Source organism: Pyrenophora tritici-repentis, chromosome 10, assembly GCF_003171515.1.
Source record: "Pyrenophora tritici-repentis strain M4 chromosome 10, whole genome shotgun sequence".
NCBI classification, from domain to species: Eukaryota; Fungi; Ascomycota; class Dothideomycetes; order Pleosporales; family Pleosporaceae; genus Pyrenophora; species Pyrenophora tritici-repentis.
In genome coordinates, this window is record NC_089399.1 from 3,225,542 (window position 1) to 3,241,517 (window position 15,976).

At 50.2% G+C, this 15,976-nt stretch overlaps 13 protein-coding genes across 13 annotated transcripts; 10 read left to right on the forward strand and 3 right to left on the reverse strand.

Moving 5' to 3' along the window:
* Positions 1-265: 265 nt before the first annotated feature.
* Positions 266-685, forward strand: PtrM4_050580 (Dimer-Tnp-hAT domain containing protein; the record flags this gene model as incomplete). The annotated part of the gene is made up of 1 exon (XM_066104868.1): positions 266-685. One exon carries the CDS (start codon positions 266-268, stop codon positions 683-685), a length of 420 nt encoding a protein of 139 aa, XP_065959432.1.
* A 1,779-nt stretch (positions 686-2,464) lies between these two features.
* PtrM4_050590 (uncharacterized protein) lies at positions 2,465-2,641 on the forward strand (the record flags this gene model as incomplete). Its single annotated transcript, XM_066104869.1, has 1 exon — positions 2,465-2,641. One exon carries the CDS (start codon positions 2,465-2,467, stop codon positions 2,639-2,641), a length of 177 nt encoding a protein of 58 aa, XP_065959433.1.
* Positions 2,642-2,815: 174 nt separating this feature from the next.
* Positions 2,816-3,922, forward strand: PtrM4_050600 (BetA, Choline dehydrogenase and related flavoprotein; the record flags this gene model as incomplete). The annotated part of the gene is made up of 2 exons (XM_001936856.2): positions 2,816-3,030; positions 3,079-3,922. The coding sequence occupies 2 exons, from the start codon at positions 2,816-2,818 to the stop codon at positions 3,920-3,922; spliced, it is 1,059 nt and encodes a 352-aa protein (XP_001936891.2).
* A 63-nt stretch (positions 3,923-3,985) lies between these two features.
* On the forward strand, positions 3,986-4,405 carry PtrM4_050610 (BetA, Choline dehydrogenase and related flavoprotein; the record flags this gene model as incomplete). The annotated part of the gene is made up of 1 exon (XM_066104870.1): positions 3,986-4,405. One exon carries the CDS (start codon positions 3,986-3,988, stop codon positions 4,403-4,405), a length of 420 nt encoding a protein of 139 aa, XP_065959434.1.
* A 777-nt stretch (positions 4,406-5,182) lies between these two features.
* PtrM4_050620 (CHRD domain containing protein) lies at positions 5,183-5,986 on the forward strand (the record flags this gene model as incomplete). The annotated part of the gene is made up of 1 exon (XM_001936857.1): positions 5,183-5,986. One exon carries the CDS (start codon positions 5,183-5,185, stop codon positions 5,984-5,986), a length of 804 nt encoding a protein of 267 aa, XP_001936892.1.
* Positions 5,987-6,945: 959 nt separating this feature from the next.
* PtrM4_050630 (ARA1, Aldo-keto reductase, related to diketogulonate reductase) lies at positions 6,946-7,645 on the forward strand (the record flags this gene model as incomplete). Its single annotated transcript, XM_001936858.2, has 2 exons — positions 6,946-6,992; positions 7,051-7,645. The coding sequence occupies 2 exons, from the start codon at positions 6,946-6,948 to the stop codon at positions 7,643-7,645; spliced, it is 642 nt and encodes a 213-aa protein (XP_001936893.2).
* Positions 7,646-7,726: 81 nt separating this feature from the next.
* On the forward strand, positions 7,727-8,050 carry PtrM4_050640 (ARA1, Aldo-keto reductase, related to diketogulonate reductase; the record flags this gene model as incomplete). The annotated part of the gene is made up of 1 exon (XM_066104871.1): positions 7,727-8,050. One exon carries the CDS (start codon positions 7,727-7,729, stop codon positions 8,048-8,050), a length of 324 nt encoding a protein of 107 aa, XP_065959435.1.
* An 899-nt stretch (positions 8,051-8,949) lies between these two features.
* Positions 8,950-9,987, reverse strand: PtrM4_050650 (Tymo-45kd-70kd domain containing protein; the record flags this gene model as incomplete). Its single annotated transcript, XM_066104872.1, has 2 exons — positions 8,950-9,633; positions 9,712-9,987. The coding sequence occupies 2 exons, from the start codon at positions 9,985-9,987 to the stop codon at positions 8,950-8,952; spliced, it is 960 nt and encodes a 319-aa protein (XP_065959436.1).
* Positions 9,988-11,014: 1,027 nt separating this feature from the next.
* Positions 11,015-11,983, reverse strand: PtrM4_050660 (uncharacterized protein; the record flags this gene model as incomplete). Its single annotated transcript, XM_001936860.1, has 1 exon — positions 11,015-11,983. The coding sequence occupies one exon, from the start codon at positions 11,981-11,983 to the stop codon at positions 11,015-11,017; it is 969 nt and encodes a 322-aa protein (XP_001936895.1).
* Positions 11,984-12,001: 18 nt separating this feature from the next.
* Positions 12,002-12,648, reverse strand: PtrM4_050670 (uncharacterized protein; the record flags this gene model as incomplete). Its single annotated transcript, XM_066104873.1, has 2 exons — positions 12,002-12,393; positions 12,453-12,648. The coding sequence occupies 2 exons, from the start codon at positions 12,646-12,648 to the stop codon at positions 12,002-12,004; spliced, it is 588 nt and encodes a 195-aa protein (XP_065959437.1).
* A 591-nt stretch (positions 12,649-13,239) lies between these two features.
* Positions 13,240-13,926, forward strand: PtrM4_050680 (uncharacterized protein; the record flags this gene model as incomplete). The annotated part of the gene is made up of 2 exons (XM_066104874.1): positions 13,240-13,387; positions 13,442-13,926. The coding sequence occupies 2 exons, from the start codon at positions 13,240-13,242 to the stop codon at positions 13,924-13,926; spliced, it is 633 nt and encodes a 210-aa protein (XP_065959438.1).
* A 132-nt stretch (positions 13,927-14,058) lies between these two features.
* PtrM4_050690 (uncharacterized protein) lies at positions 14,059-14,397 on the forward strand (the record flags this gene model as incomplete). The annotated part of the gene is made up of 1 exon (XM_066104875.1): positions 14,059-14,397. One exon carries the CDS (start codon positions 14,059-14,061, stop codon positions 14,395-14,397), a length of 339 nt encoding a protein of 112 aa, XP_065959439.1.
* A 165-nt stretch (positions 14,398-14,562) lies between these two features.
* Positions 14,563-15,690, forward strand: PtrM4_050700 (Trypan-PARP domain containing protein; the record flags this gene model as incomplete). Its single annotated transcript, XM_001936861.2, has 1 exon — positions 14,563-15,690. One exon carries the CDS (start codon positions 14,563-14,565, stop codon positions 15,688-15,690), a length of 1,128 nt encoding a protein of 375 aa, XP_001936896.2.
* Positions 15,691-15,976: the final 286 nt, after the last annotated feature.

A 15,976-nucleotide genomic window follows, 5' to 3' on the forward strand; every position in this document is an offset into this window, starting at 1 on the left:
CAACGAACATCAAAGGAGAGATAAAAATAGCTAGAATGGCATCTGCCACCGTCCTACATAGTCTCTGACTGATAAAGGACGCTAATGGATTACATACATACATACATATGCGGCTCAAATCCTTGATCCATATCGCAAGTGGGGATGGTTCAGGCAAGAGTGGGTTCTTCATGGCGACGAAGAGAAGAAGAGGTGGTTTGAAAACGCACAATTAGCGGTGAAGCATCTCTGGGAGACAGAGTATAAGGGAAGGTACCCTGTCGAGATGCTGCCACCACCAGCCAGGAAGGAGAGAGATCCTGACCCAGCATTTGATCGCCAGCGGGAACATAAGCGCATTCGAATAGACGCTCCAGTTTCTACAACTGATTTGTATGAACAATACATCTCTACTGACCGGCTTCATAACGAAGAGGCAGGTTGCAATGAGGCTATTGCGTACTGGCTATCTCGCTACGACTCCCAACGAGATCTCGCTCGCTTCGCTCTAGACATGTTTGCGATCTCGCCTATGTCGGATGAATGCGAACGTCTTTTTAGTAGCGCGAAGCTTACTATCGTCGATCGCCGTGGTAGGCTGAAGGCAGATATTATAGAAGCGTGCGAGTGTCTCCGGGCCTGGTATGGAAAGCCCCAAGCTGAGGGGAACAGCGATATCGAGGATAGTGAGAACGAAGACGACTAGATTGACAGTCAGTAGTAAAACACATTTCCTCGGCTTCCTTCTTTGCTTCAGCCTCATTCTTGGCGGTCTTGTTGGTCGGACCGGTCTGGTCGGACCGGTCCTTATGTAAGCACCTGGTCTGGTCTGGTCTGTACCCTCAGACCAGACCAGACCAGACCATTCCGATCACTGGCTGCCGGTGACCAGCACGTCTTCTTTGTGACACGGAAATCGAAGCGTGATGAGAAAGGTCTACAGAGACCAAAGTGTTGGACAACGGGTAGTAATAAATTGAACATGGTCGCGAATACTATGGTTCCCTATTAGGTTCCCAGGCGTCAGCCTTGGATAATATGCGAGCATCAGGATGGCTTGTACGAACCCATATAACCCATCGATACCTTTTTGAGAAGTTCAGCGCGAGAAGCAATGTGCAAATTGACATCTTCACAACCCACATGCCATAGACGTTCAGGGCTTGGCTTGCAAATATGAGGCGATTTTGATAGACCATCTTGTCGACCGCATTAGGTTGCCAAAAAGGATCATGTAAGAGACGGCCTACGCCATTTAATCCACACACGATCGTAGTGGCCATGGAAGCATTGTTCAGTATCTATGAGCCTTGATCAGCTTAATCCGCGCTCTTATACCGATCAGTTGTATACTTACTGCTCCTACTAACATCAGCCAGTCGGTTGTTCGCATCCACGGAGACATTCTCCACCTAATGATTAGCCGCCATGCCGTGAAGAAAGTGCTGAGGAGGATCATGCAGATTGATACCACGATCAGTTCGCGATGTGTCGTTGGTAGGCTTCCAGAATCTGGCATTTTGGATATGCGTTGGACAGGCGGAGCGAAGAAAGGCTACCGATTCTGGTCATGGAGTCTCATGATGGTGCTAAAAGCAGGCCGTAGATGTCGACATTGTGTCTTGGACGTTCTGCGAATCCTGTGTTGGTGTTTGTTGCTAATCCACGGAGACGCAGTTTCTGAGCATGATGATCGTATCATATTTTGGGCAAGTATGGTGATGACGTGATACTACTGCGAACGACAGGCCTCGGTGATTGTACATTCTAGTGAAAAGGACCGCTCGTATTTATACGCGGGGAAACATGGCTGGCTGTTGGTGTCATTGGTCGCAATCAAGGGCCAAGGAATCTCACCTGCTTTAACAAGATTACCTACTTAGGTAACAGGGTCGGGAAAGCCGCATTTTGTATCCCAAGTACATGCACCGAAAAAACGGGCCCCCATGTACCCTGAGTTACTACTCGCAACTCAGTCGCCTTCATGCGCCCGCGAACGAGAAAGCTGGCGTGTCGGGCAGACGCAGCATGTCCGCGGCCTCCTTTTATCATGCGGTGTGAGATGAGAGCCTGTCGCCGAATCTGCCAGCCACGGCCCCACCCAGACCTCACCCGCCATTGGCCCACACTAGCGCCAAGTTGCGTCTCACCTGCGAAGACACCGAGGAGGATTTTGAACCAACATTTCATCACCGGACTGAGTAAATTCCGAAATGAACCGCATCCAACTATCTTCTAAGTATAGTAACTCGCCTGAGTTACCTCACTCAAAGCGCTGTTTCTCTGACACATGTGTCGCCTCCTACCGAGGTACATGTAGGTATACTGTACTGCAGCATCTGGGCTCTAGCCTGAGGTATGGGTAAAGCCAGGTGCCGAGTTCAATGCCGTCTGGAAAGCGACAGACATAAATCTAAACCCTTCCACGAGATGTGAACTGGCACAGCTTTATCGCATCACGTTCGTAAGCTGGTAATCTCGCGCCATGTCTTTAATTACCTCGTTGTCAATGATCTGGCTCCTGGGCTTCTTTAAGGCGTCCACGGCTGCTGTCAGCAACACTCGCCAAACTCAAGTGGTACCCGACACATATGATTACATCATTGTAGGAGGCGGGCTCAGCGGATTGTTCGTTGCCAACCGCCTGACCGAGGACTTCTGATTGTCGATAGCACCGGGGCCTCGCTCATGCTCTGCAATAACGGCTCTTGTCATTGAAAATGCGGAGATTGATGATAGGCCCGCAACAAGTATACCCTATTTCGCCAACATCAATGTCAACAACTACTATCCGATCACATCTGCTCCAGAGCCTTTCATGCATAATAAGACTTGGATGGTACACGTGGGCAACGTTGTGGGTGGAGGCTCCGTGGTGAACGGTATGCAATGGGACAGAGGTTCCGATGCAGACTACGATGCTTGGGAGCAGCTTGGAAACCCAGGCTGGGGCTATGAAGGTCTCGCCAAATACTTCAAGAAGTCGACACATTTTGATGGCCCGTCGGAAGCGGTCCAGAAGCACTTCAACATGACCTTTGATGCTACTGCGTAGGACGATGCTAACCTGAATAGCTTTTTCGGCTAACATGCTACCAGATATGGCAATGGCCCCGTAAAAGTGTCGATACCGAACTATCAGTATGAAGACTACGTCGACATCATGGGCTCGTTTGTTTCCAGGATAGATATACCGCATTCATCAGAGGGATTCAGTCGCCCGAAAGGCACGTTTTGGACACCAAACTCCATCGACAACTCCACTAAGCAGCGGAGCCATTCTCGACGCGCATACTTTGATCCAGTAAAAACACGGAGAAACTTGCATTTGATGACTAACACCCACGTCGACGAGATTCTGTTCGAACATGGCGACGAGGTCGTGACAAAGGGTGTGAGGTATACTTCTCGTACCGAATCCACAACGAGACCTGTATACGCAGCTAAAGAGGTCATACTTGCAGCGGGCAGCGTGTTCACACCGCACCTTTTAATGCTCTCTGGTATCGGCCCACGCGATCAACTCAGCGCTTCGAACATCACTGTGAGAAAAGACTTGCCAGCTGTCGGCTCGAATTTTCAAGACCATCAAGCGCTTTACATGCGCTTCAATCTCTCGAATCAGGCCATTCCCAACCCTGATATGCTGGTTACCTACCCTGATCCTGAATTTAACGCCACAGCTGCAGAACTTTACACGACCAACCGTACTGGGCCATGGACCTTTGGTAGGGGTAGTGCCGCTCTATTCTTGCCTTTCAGGGACTTTTCCAGCGGCTACGCAAATATAACTGCGCTCATATCCGAGCAGGATGCGACTGCCTACCTACCCGAGCGCTATGCGAAGACGGAAGCGCTACTTAAAGGCTTCCTTGCCCAGCGGAAGATACTTGTCGAGCACTATCTCTCGGATTACGCCGCAACTGGCGAGTATCCTATCTAGCCTTGGGGAAAAGCTACTACTGCAGTCCAGAAACCGCTCTCGCGTGGTACACTAACGCTGAATATGACAAACCCCTCGGCAAATCCCGTCGTAGTGCGAAACGCGTTCCAGAACCCTGTCGACAAGATGGTGTTGGGCGAACTCGTACGCTGGAACAGGCTGCATTGGACCAAGGCACCCCCTCTTCAGCGGTACTCCCCTGTAGAGACGGTTCCAGGTTCTCAATACCAGACGAACGATAAAATCTTTGATGCTAGCATCAAGGCCGGTGCACTCGATCCTACATATACGCATTCAAGCGGGGCATGCGCGCTTATGCCAGAAGAGCTCGGAGGGTGCGTCGATCCACAATTGAGGGTTCATGGAGTAAAGCGATTGCGCGTAGTGGATGCAAGCATCTTGCCGTTGATCCCAGCACCTCACTTGCAGGCGACCATGTACGCCGTGGCAGAGAAGGCTGCAGACATCATCAAGACCTCGTGATTTGGAAGAGATAGAGTATGAGGTGGCGCATGAGAATTGCGATTATATGCACGGAATCCAATACGAGTGTCCATAGAAGCGCAAGTTACAACGCAAACCCATAAATGAGTGCATACACAGATTGAGGTGACGCGGCCAGGCAGTTAAATCGCACAAATCGACGACGCCTTCGGATGTGGCTGAGGCATTGCCTGGCCAAGGTGCCAACTGGTTCCATCGTAACTACTTGGCGCATGCGGATAGGTCCTGGCGACATGTGACAACAGTCCATGGCGTGAGATTGCTCGTTACACTCAAGATCTTAGCCCGCACCGTTTCCCCGCAACTCCACGTCTTATTCGACATTCCTGTTTACAAACTGGGCTGAGGTAGTCTCGATTTGGGGTTGGTGCATCAGATGGGGGCGCGGGCCAAGCTTAGCCAAACTCATCACGCGTTACAGAGCTGCCTCAAACGTCGGGAACTCAGTACCCACAACACACCAAGGCCTTGGTAATAAGGCACCAACAACGCCTCTATTTGATCGTGATTTGTGAATATATAACAATGGTGGCAGTTTGCAATTGGAATTTCGGTAGGAGTAATTCGCTGTCGACCAGTCTTCTCCCCATTTATACATTCTATTAACCACCACATTCACTTCTATACGCTCATTTCGTGTGCGCACCATTCATTCTTTCTAGCAAAGTCTTCAAACCTTTACAACACTTTTACAACTTGTTTGCGATATAACAGAAGACGCTTTTTTAAAAATCACATTACATCACTACCGCGACAATGCGCGCCTCTACTTTTCTTATCGCCATCGCGAGCCTAGGGCTCAGCGTCATCGCCGCTCCTGTCTCAGGTGATTCTATCGATATCAGTACCAGCGGTGGCTTCAAGATACAGGTCACGATCGATGTCAAGGAGAATGGCGACGCTGAGAGGAAGGACATCGATGTCAAGGGCTTCGACGATAAATTCATCCAGAAGCTCGGCGACAAGTTTGATGAGAAGTTCGACCACGATGTTGACGACAAGCTCGTTGACAAGTTTGAGGATAAGGACGACCATAAGAAAGACGACGAGAAAGACAGGGATGAGAAAGACAGAGATGAGAAGGACGATGACAAAAAAGAACTTTTCGACTTCACCTCCAAGTTCTTCGTCAATGCTGTCCCAGGGGAAGTCGTCAACGGCACCGAGCCTACTGGTGGTATCGCAGGCGCAAGCGGCACCTTCAACTTTGGCATTAACAGCCACCTCAACATGATCTGCTACGAGATAACCCTGCACAACTTCCAGGGCGAATTCAGTTCGCCTGCCACCACGGCTACGCACATCCACGAAGCAAAGAGGGGCGAAAGCGGGCCGCCGAGGATCTCATTCCCTAACCCCCAGATGGTTGACCATGATCCTACTGTCATGCATAGCGCAGGATGCTTGAAGGGGCCCTTTGTTACTGGTGTAATGGTTGATGGAAAGGACACCGGCGAGGGCTTTCATGTTAGTATGATTGAGGCGGATCCTGTGGCGTACATGTCGGATACACATTCGAGTTTGGCGTTGGCTGGAGCCGTGAGGGGACAACTGGGCTAAGAGGGGCCGTGTAATGTTAATTTTCTTTTGTTCGTTAGAGGATGGGTAGTTCGGCGAACGCCGTCTCATAGATGTTTAAATTTTTACTCTTACTACAAGATATACACTTCTATTATTCTGGCTCATATATGAGTGCAAGAGCATCTTGTCTGAAACTCTGGGCTGAGGTTGCGACAAGCTTAGTCCTTTTCTTCGGCAAGTCTGGATCGCTTACTGTTGATACGGCTAAGGTATCGGAATCACCTTCGTTGCAACGAGTTGAAATGATTGTGATTGTTCTTGTTGTTCTATGGAGGTGGAGGGAGGTCGGCAGTAAGGCAGCAGCTAGAGCTCGGACCACACGGCTTAGTCAGCCGTGTAATCCAAGCTCGTGCATGCAGCAACCAGCTGCCTTATCTACCGCAGGTTCGATTCCCAACACTTACATAACACGGCTTACTTTAATTGTCCCGTCGCTCCACTCCCTAGTCAAACGCATACTCGCCAGATGTATCTAGCGCGAAAAAGACTATGAAATACGTGTTAATAACTCGGTCACAAGGAAGTACCTTCGGACCCTTCAGAACTGCCAGAGTTGTTCCACCAATGTCCATGACAGCGTGGCACCGAGATGGTCCCGGCAGATGGTCTTGGGCGCTCCCCCAACCCATAGCGCTGATGGATGATGCTTGTTGAGTACCCAAAAGGCGGGAAGTCGAGTGATGGAGAAATATTCCATGACGCAAAATTGACCATGGTGGATCTCGGAGGGGGCTGGATTACGCGGAAAGAGTGCTGAACGTGGAGATTGTGCCGGTTCAAGCTTCGGTGACGTTGCCGACCCCACCATCCCACCTCTGATAACTTTTGCCCCAGATTCCTTCTAATAGGACCCTAAGCACCCGCTTTCTGAGGAAATTACTCTCTATTTACTTTTTTTCCCTCCTCAAGATACCCCAAAATATACAGCGATTGCAATCATGTCTCTCGGCAGGAAGGTCACTCTCAACACTGGCGCCACCATCCCGTGAGTACCCCACTGAATGCGCCCACATTGAGAAGTATTGCTAACAACAGCTTCAAAGTCAATTGGGTTTTGGTACATGGCAAGCTGAGCCTGGTCAGGTCGGCGCTGCCGTCCTCGAGGCACTCAAGGCAGGTTACCGCCACCTTGATCTCGCCAAGGTCTACGGCAACCAGAAGGAGATTGCGCAAGCACTCAAGAAGGCGTTTGGCGGCGAAGTGCCCGGCCTCAAGCGCGAGGACGTCTTCATCACATCCAAGTTGTGGAACTCGCAGCACCGCCCCAAGGACGTGCCAGCCGCGCTTGACGACTGCCTGGCTGAGCTTGGTCTCGACTACCTAGACCTTTACCTTGTTCACTTCCCCGTCGCTTTCGATGAGACCAGTGATGTACACAACAACCTTTTCCCTATGCAGGGCGAGGACGTCAAGATGCTCGACGACGTCTCCATTGTCGACACATGGAGAGCCATGACACAACTGCCCAAGGAGAAGGCGCGCGCTGTCGGTGTCTCGAACCACACCAAGGAGCACCTTCAGGCCATCATTGACGGCACTGGCGTCACCCCCCGCTGCCAACCAGATCGAGCGCCACCCACGCCTGCTCCAGCCAGAGCTGATCCAGTACTGCAAAGAGAAGAACATCCACGTCACTGAATACTCCGTAAGCAATCCCCCCACGCCCCCCATCTAAATTCCACTCACTGACTCTCCCCCTCCCAGGCCTTCGGCAACAACATGGTCGGCGAACCCCTCCTCGTCCAACACGATACCATCAAGGAAATCGCCAGCCGCATCGGCGCCACACCCGCACAAGTCATCCTCGCCTGGGCCCAAGTCGGTGGCCACTCCGTCATCCCCAAGTCCGTGACTGCATCGCGCATCCAGGAGAACTTCAAGGAGGTCGAGCTGTCCAAGGAGGACTTTGAAAAGGTCGAGGAGATTGGCAAGAAGGAGCCCAGACGCTTTAACATCCCATATGTTGCGAACAAGCCCAGGTGGCCCGTCAACATCTTCAACGAGCCTGAGGAGAAGGACGCGCCGCACAAGGTCATTGTTTAGATGGCTGGTGGCTTTTGTAGATACGTAAAATATAGATAGACAGATAGATATGGTAATGAGAGCTGTGTTCGATTCATCGCTCATAGTTGTAATGGCTTGCGATGGCTTGATTTGTGAATGTATGTTTGCGGTCCGCGATAGTAGCTGGTAGGTTTAAGCAGTGATAATTGTCCAGCTGAAATTTTGCGAGTTGAGCAAGGAAAAACTATGTAGAGAACAGAGCAGTTCGGAAACCACCCGTGTCACATGCGAAATGGGGTAACAATGAGTTGTTCTGAAGGCTTTGCCTGAAAGTGACTAATGAGAATAGAAGCAGACTGCTCTGTAGACGGGAAAATTGAGATCGTAAACTAGATTTGAGAAGGGAGATAAAGAGCGTCCAAGAGAGGCTCATAGGCAGGTGGTTCTCCCTGATACCGAATTTGCTGCTTCGATGTAATCATTTGAAGACTTCTGGATGGGGTAGTCTTGGGAGTGCCTCGGGTCGGCTGTACCAAAAGAGAGTCGTAGTATGACCTCCGTGACTATCCTTCCCGGAACTAGTCGGACATATTGCAAAAGCGGTATTTAATACCAGGGTTTCCCCACGTCACCAACCCCATGCATGTCAGCGGCACCATGGAATAGGATCAGGTCCTTGCATATGCAAGGCTGAGTAAGGATAGCTTATACAACGCGTGAGTCCCAGCGATATGGTACACTACAACGCAGAACATCACCTCATTCCTTCAAGAAGTTCTCAACAGCCCATTCATTGACGAATGATCGTATATTTCATGGTTATAGCCTATTCACCCTGTTCATCATTGATATGACTAGTCTAAAGATCAAACCCGCTTCCAGAAATCTCCTAAAAGCCGAAAGAATGTTCTATCAAAGACAAATCACTGGACGTCCGACTACTCTCGGTTCCAAGGTCCGTTTTCCCTGGGCTCCGTAGCATTCCTTTCACTGGCTCTCAATTTGGCTGCGTCCCTCTTCACACAAAATGCGCAGTGAGGTTGGTGATTCGCCTGTATGTGCACCGTGGTATCCACGATCTGCGATGGGCCGGAAGTGTTATGCGCGTTACTGTCGTATGCGAAGCTGATGTTGATGGGTGGCTGAGCGGGAGCTGCGTTGTTGCGCACCGTGTTTTCCTGATCGCTATCTGCAACGGTTGCCTTGCTGGCTCCTTTCTCGGGCGTAGTGTGGGCGGTACTGTGCGCGTTATAAGAGGCAGTGTCCGGGGCTGTGACAAGGGACCAATCTTCAGGTGACTCATCGGAATCCTCGTCGGTTGCGTCGGGATCTGACTCAGCGAACTCCTCTCTAGGCGCATCAGCGGGAAGATCCAAGAAAGGGTTCTCTTCTTCAGATAGAGGATTGTTGGGAGGCGCAGTGCCGGTCGTACCGGTCTGGTCCACGTATGCTTGCGCGGTCTTTGGGCTGCTAGTCGTAGGGAGATCGGGCAATTCAGAGCACTTTTCTATGCGGGGTCGGCTTGCGATAGTAGCCCAAGTGTTGCCTGCGATCATGTTGGGGGCTTTTGCGGGAACGAGATTTTTCTTGCTGCGCGGTTTGCGTATCGTGTACGTGGGTGCCTGTTCTGGGGCCTCCTCAGCATCTTCGGCTTTGTCTTTTGGCTTGTCATTTGTGTTTGCTTTTGCTCTTTCTTGTACTCGATTGAAGCGGATTGACCTGCGGTCTTCGTACATTTCCGTGCGAAGTACCGCGTTTCCTAGGCGCTTATCATGCACGCCTTCTTTCGCGCGGAGAGCCTCGGCGTGCGAACTGAACCTGAGAACCACTGTGGTGATGCTGTTTCCCGGGAAGATGTTCTTAGTCTCAAGGGGCTTGTATTCGTTGAAGAGCCTGGGTATGCCTTCTGCCCAAAGGTGGCCTGGGACATTCTTGACGAAGATGAGGTGCGCATTATGAGACTTGCCGTTACACATTGTTGCGCTTCGTTTGACGTTGGGCAGATAGTTCCAAAGTCGAAAGAGTGTAAGTAGCTGCGTATTTCTAGAAAAACTGTAGCCTAGTACGAAAAAAAAATGATTGTGGGCGGCGGCCAAAGGCGAAGTGAATGGGATGGCAGAGTGAGATCACTCTGACTGTGCGAAGTGCGCGTGAACTCCAATCACTTGCTCGTCCGCCAAGTAGTTAACCAAGAGATCCTGTTATGAATCATGCGTGACTGCCACTCACTAGGTGCGTATTGTCGCAAGCGCGGTGTGGTTGTGGCCATGTGCAGGAAGCACGGGAAGCGTCCGCAGGGTCCTTCACCCTAACGAAGTATCGAAGCAGGGCCATCTCAAATAAACAAGATATAAGTAGAACCTCAGATAAGGAAATGAAGGGAAATCTTGTAGGGTTGAGAAGAAGAAAGGACCCTTTAAAGTGCGTCACAACCCAGGAATCGATGCAGAAGGCACCACTGCTAATATAGTCCGATGCACAATCACCGTCGCTTGTCAGTAGATTTGTCGCAATACGATACGAACCAACGTGAGCTCATTTCGTTTCTTTCATGATCATGTGTCTTGGAGGAGAAGGAGCAGTGGAAGGCGCTGTGGTAATTATCAGCATTACGTCATGCGGTATCTCAACGCGTGGACCACGTTGCAGAAGTCATCCGAAGTAATCAGTCCCGGAATACAAGGCCCAGATCCTCCACAACATCACACGGGAAATTGGTAATGGGGTTGGACTCCCAGAACATGATTGGCATTCATTCATTCCGTGCATAGGTGATTGCTAACATTGCAGAAAGCTCTCGCGAATACACGCGGTGCTCAGACCTACCGCCATGTTAAGACTTTCTTCTACCCGTGACGCCTCGTATCCTCATAACTGACATTTACTATACCTTCTATGTCCTTGTTATGCGACCAGGAAAGGGATAACCCAAGCTCGGGGCACTCTGTAATTCGAGCCCGATGGCAGATTACGATCAAGGTACGACGAAACGTCCGGGTGATCTTAAGTCAAGTTATTTCCCGACTTGCTCTCCATGAGCGCTTTGTTGGTCCAGCGCATTTTGTCTCGCAGAAACGTCTGTTTGGCACGCTGCGTGGCGGTGATGGTCTCCGGATTCATCGTAGAGAGTTCGTCCCTATGACTGACATATTCCTGTCGGGCAAGGCTAAGCTCCTTCTCGTACATAGCGCTCAAGCACCAGGCATCTGATTGCTCCTCGTTTAGTCCGCTTATACGGCTAGTCCCGGGGGCCTCTGACTTGCTATGTTCAGTCATAACCGTCTGGCCTTTCCCGAATATCTCGGTTTCATCGTGATACTCAGACTTGGGGTATGAATGGTTCAGAATCACAAGGTTGTCGCCCTGGTATCTACTCGTAGCATTGAGCGTGTTGTCTTCGGAGTCCTTATTCGATTCATCTTTCCCTGCGTTTGCCGGGCGACAAATCGGAAACGGGACTTTGAACTCAATCTTTCCAGGTATAGACGTGGACAATGTTGTGATGGGTGACTCGATCGTGCTGTTGCCTTCCTTCGGACTGGGCAAAATTAGGTTACTGCTGCGGGAAGATGTCTGAAGAGCTTTGCTGGAGATGGTGTTGACTGCACTATATCTTCGTAATGAATCTTGAGCAGATATCTGGTACTCATCCCGAAGCGGATCCATGGGCATACTTCGTGTGCTCGGAATTTGGAATGAACCCACACTTCTACCCTCTTCCCCAGCCTCTGATCTCGCATACGCTTTCGCAACCTTGCTTGTTTTTGTGGCCAAGTACAAATTCAGGAGCTTCTTTGCAGATTCAGAGTCGAGTTCCCCAGCTATAACCATGTCTTTGGTGCCTGTAATTTTCCTAACCTCGTTAAGGTTCATAAGTGATACACACTCACCTGCTTTAGGATCAGAGTACTGTTTGACATAGATAACCTCAAGGTCATCGATGTTAGACTTGTCGTTGCCGTTCGGGTACATAACTCGCAGAGTTTGTTCCTACTGTGCTTTACTCAATCGACTATCCCCTAGTCCACCGTTTCGAGTCATCCTCACGCATTCGAAACTCCAGGCCTCTGGGTTGGGAACAATGACTAGCCATGGTGCTTTCTTCTGGTTGAAAACACCCTGGGGTGTTGGCACGTAGCCTGATTTTCCTACCTGATCATGCGGGTTTGTTGTTTTCTCGCATGTATACTCTATGAGGATGGTACTGGTATCAATGTCTTTAAAGCCCTCTTTGCCGATGCGCTTTTGCACCTTATTCCAGGAAGGAATATGGCTTACAAAAGCCACGAAATCTTGCATGATGACAGCGTCAGTCTTAGGAGCCTGAGAAGCCTGAGTTTCTTCCGTGACTGGAGTCGAGAATGCATTACAACTCGCGTAATCTAATTGGTTTTGTCAGCATCTGAGTTCTCCAAACGAGATTGACGAAGAGGACACACACCGGGTACAATCCCTGAAGCCTTGATGTTCTCAGTCGGCGTTGAGAAGATATTATTTCCGAATTGTTGGTGAGTGTACCTGGTGTCAACAGACGTTTCCTCAACCTCGTCCACACCCGTTCGCTGCTTCTTGTGTTTTCGGCCCTTCGTGTTGTTCTTCCTCCTCTTGCGGGGGTTGGAGGGCTTCGGTAGGTCCATATCTGCAGAGGCTGAGAAACCTTCGGCACTGGCTTTCAATGGTAGCGCGAGCAGCAAGGGTGAACCTCTGATCAAATCGGACTAGACTTTGTGTTGTTAATCCGACTAGCTTGGGTAGAAGCTTGGTCGCGCTTCTGGCGCGCAGAGTAGATTCAGGAAAGTAGTCGATTGGGAGGTGCTGTCAAAGTAGTTGTGTAGAGGATTCTCCAAGAGTTCGGCCTCAAAAGAAGGATTGGAGGGGGGTGACTGATCTATTGGCCAGGACTCGGGCGTGATCTCTCAATTATTGTGGTCATAGCTCCATAGTAAACATCAGGTGCGGGGAGAGTGCAGTGCTATGACGGGGCAGTTCACTGGGTGCACGCACTAGTATGGGCCCGTGCTTATATTAGCAGCTACCTCGCTTTCCCGGTTCTCTGCTTCTGATAATCCAGGACCTCCACCTTTTTCGCAACATTGACTTCAGCCGCTCGCATACCCAGATACTTATTTGCCATTGCAACAGCTGAAGTAGCCAGACACTAACCATCGCTCGCAGCCGGTAATCTCCAACTACACTCGATTCCCATCTCTGAGTCGCACGTTCCCACTATGGCAAACAACGCTCAATCCTTCCCCGCAAATATCATGGAAATTGCCAACATAGCCAAGCAAGGTTGTTCGCCCAGCGACTCACTTGTTGGTGGCGACGTCGATGAGGCAATATCCAAGACCCCGCCTGCTCTTAGAATAAACCCCGGTCGTCTCAAAAGGAGACACTAGGATGTTTTCGTATCGAAAGATTGGTCTGCAGCGGCAGCAAGTGACGACTCTACTCAATCTCATAAGCGCGCCAGACGTGAATCCTATGAACACAGTGAGCCATTCACACACAGCTCACGAAGCACCTTTACTATTTGTGAGCTTGAGGAGCCCTCCCCACCGCAGAAACTTACTGGAAAGTCTACTCCGGTACTCCCTGGACCGCTGGCGACTGATTCACTCACGCCCACTTCTTGTCGAACACTGGATGAGCAGCCATTCGGCGTCGATATCAATGGGAATGACTCCATGGACCAGAAAAGCGAGATAAAAGATCAATCAAAGGCTTTTTACATCACGCTACAAGTCGTCGTGGAAATTGAGCCGGAACCTCGCACAGAGCGCATTCCCGATACGCCGCGACTTACCGTTAACGGTGAGCTGAAACCAGAAGTGCAGCCGACAGTCTCGGGATCCGATAAATCACCATCGGAGTCCCAGCAAAACGGATTTCTGGGAGCTGCTAGTTTCAGCTAGCAAAAAGTGAGTCAATCTGGAAACGGATTCGAGTCATGGCAGCCTGATACACCCTTGGACACGCAAGATAAAGCGACATACACTGCAGGTTCGACGAAAGTTGTCAAATTCGTTGACAATGATCGACCAGTCATGACAATTTTACCCTCTTCTCAATTCGGCAAAGTGCTACTGATCAGCGTGGACCTTATGCAGGAGTTTCGTGTAGCTCAGTATGACGCCCGCAACAGGATCGCAGAGATCGAAGCAGAAATTTCTGAGCTCCAATCCCATGCCACTACCCACACGAAGGAGATTTCAAATCTCGAGAATCAGCGACTTGCTCCAGGGCAGGTGAAGAATAAGGCTCTGAAAGCCAAGCTAAAGACGCTGAGAGGGAAGCTGTGCAAAACCGAGCAAGACATTTGCTCTCTAGTGAAAGAGAAACAGGAACAGATTCCGGCAAACTTGAAGGTTCTAGAAGACGAGTAGATACGATATACAAAGACTATTTGTTTGTTGAGCGAGAACGCCTTCATTGCGGCAAGCCTCCGCGAAGACTACTGTTCTGATGAAAGCGACGGCTCCTCAGTTGCGAGCAATGAGTCAAAAGCGACCGGAGGCCCCCAAGAAGCTGCGAAACCAAAAAATACGAACATGGGTGATATTCTGCAGGAGCCCATCGAGGAGTCTGTTGCCGAATCAATGGATGAAGCCGACCTCCGGGAGGATATCAAGCTAGCAAGGGTGGCCCTGGAAAAGGCTCAAGATGAACACGACATTTATCGAACTCGTTATCAGCACTACCTTGACCGTTGCATCTCTCTGCATCCCGAATGCACGAAAGAAGATCTTACCAATAATTTTGGTCCCATCTTCCTGCGGCGTGGACGGAAGCTCATAAACGATGTGCGTATTGCCGAGGAAACCTTGATAGAACTGGAGAAGCGTGCCATCGACGCAATGTTTGACAGGAACCAGTCGACGAAGAGTCAACCGGATTTGCACCTATCTCTTCACGAGAAAATGCTTGCGCATTTGTGTCAAACCAAGGTTTATAGTCACATCCTGAGGTGGCTAGATGTAGAAGGTGGCATGGACTTTCCGACCCCGTGCCCCACCATCACGCCGTCTGTTTATGATGGCATAGAAATAGATGACGAAACTGAATTGCATAAGGATGTTGAGATTGAGGGCATCGATAATGCCAAAGCCAAGCATCTTAGCAAAGACGAGCGAGAACCTAGAGAAACATCGCCTTCCGAAACAGTGGACACAGGAGCCATCTTCGCTAATCCAGGAGAGCCAGAGCGATGCAAGGAAGTGAGAATAGACCCAGTCATCGTCGGGACAATGACGCAGCAAATTCGCCATTGCGAAGAACCCCAAGCCCGTAGACAGCGAGTCTCGTTCGTGTGTGACGAGAAAGTAGTGCACTTGGCTGGTTCCGATACTGTCGCCAATGCAGAGCCGCAGAACCCAGAGCCAGATCAACCAGAACCGCAGAATCCAGAGGAGCAAAGCCCAGAGCCGATACATCCAGAGCCGTTGCATTCAGAGCCGGTGCTCCCCCCCGCCAGTTTCCAGCAACGAACTGCCCCCCCAAGTCCCGAAAGCGCAAGTTTGAAGATGAAGATGAAGCATTTCAAAGCACTACTTTCGTTACTAAATGTAACAAGAAGCAGAAATTCAATGCTTGAGAAAGCCAGTGAGCAGGGCACGGGGATGGAATGGGTTGAATTCATATTTTCCGAGCTTTCGCTCCATTGCTTTTTTCCCTTCTAGCTTGAGGTTGCATTTCATAATATAGCGGATTTTCGAGGGTTATAGGCGTTGGGTCTGTTAATTTCAGGACAGAATGTTTGGAAAGACTAACTAGGTAGGTAGTAACGTTATGGGTGTTTCTCGAAATACCTTGAGCCACCTGGATCTGGTTGGCTTGGTGGCCAAGAACATCAACTCCTATAGTAATTTGTTAGTAAATCGATGCAGCCACGCTTTCTAACACCCACAACGTATTTGAAGTTCATTGTTTGCTGCGATCGCCTCTACTGACTCGCGTTTTTGGTGT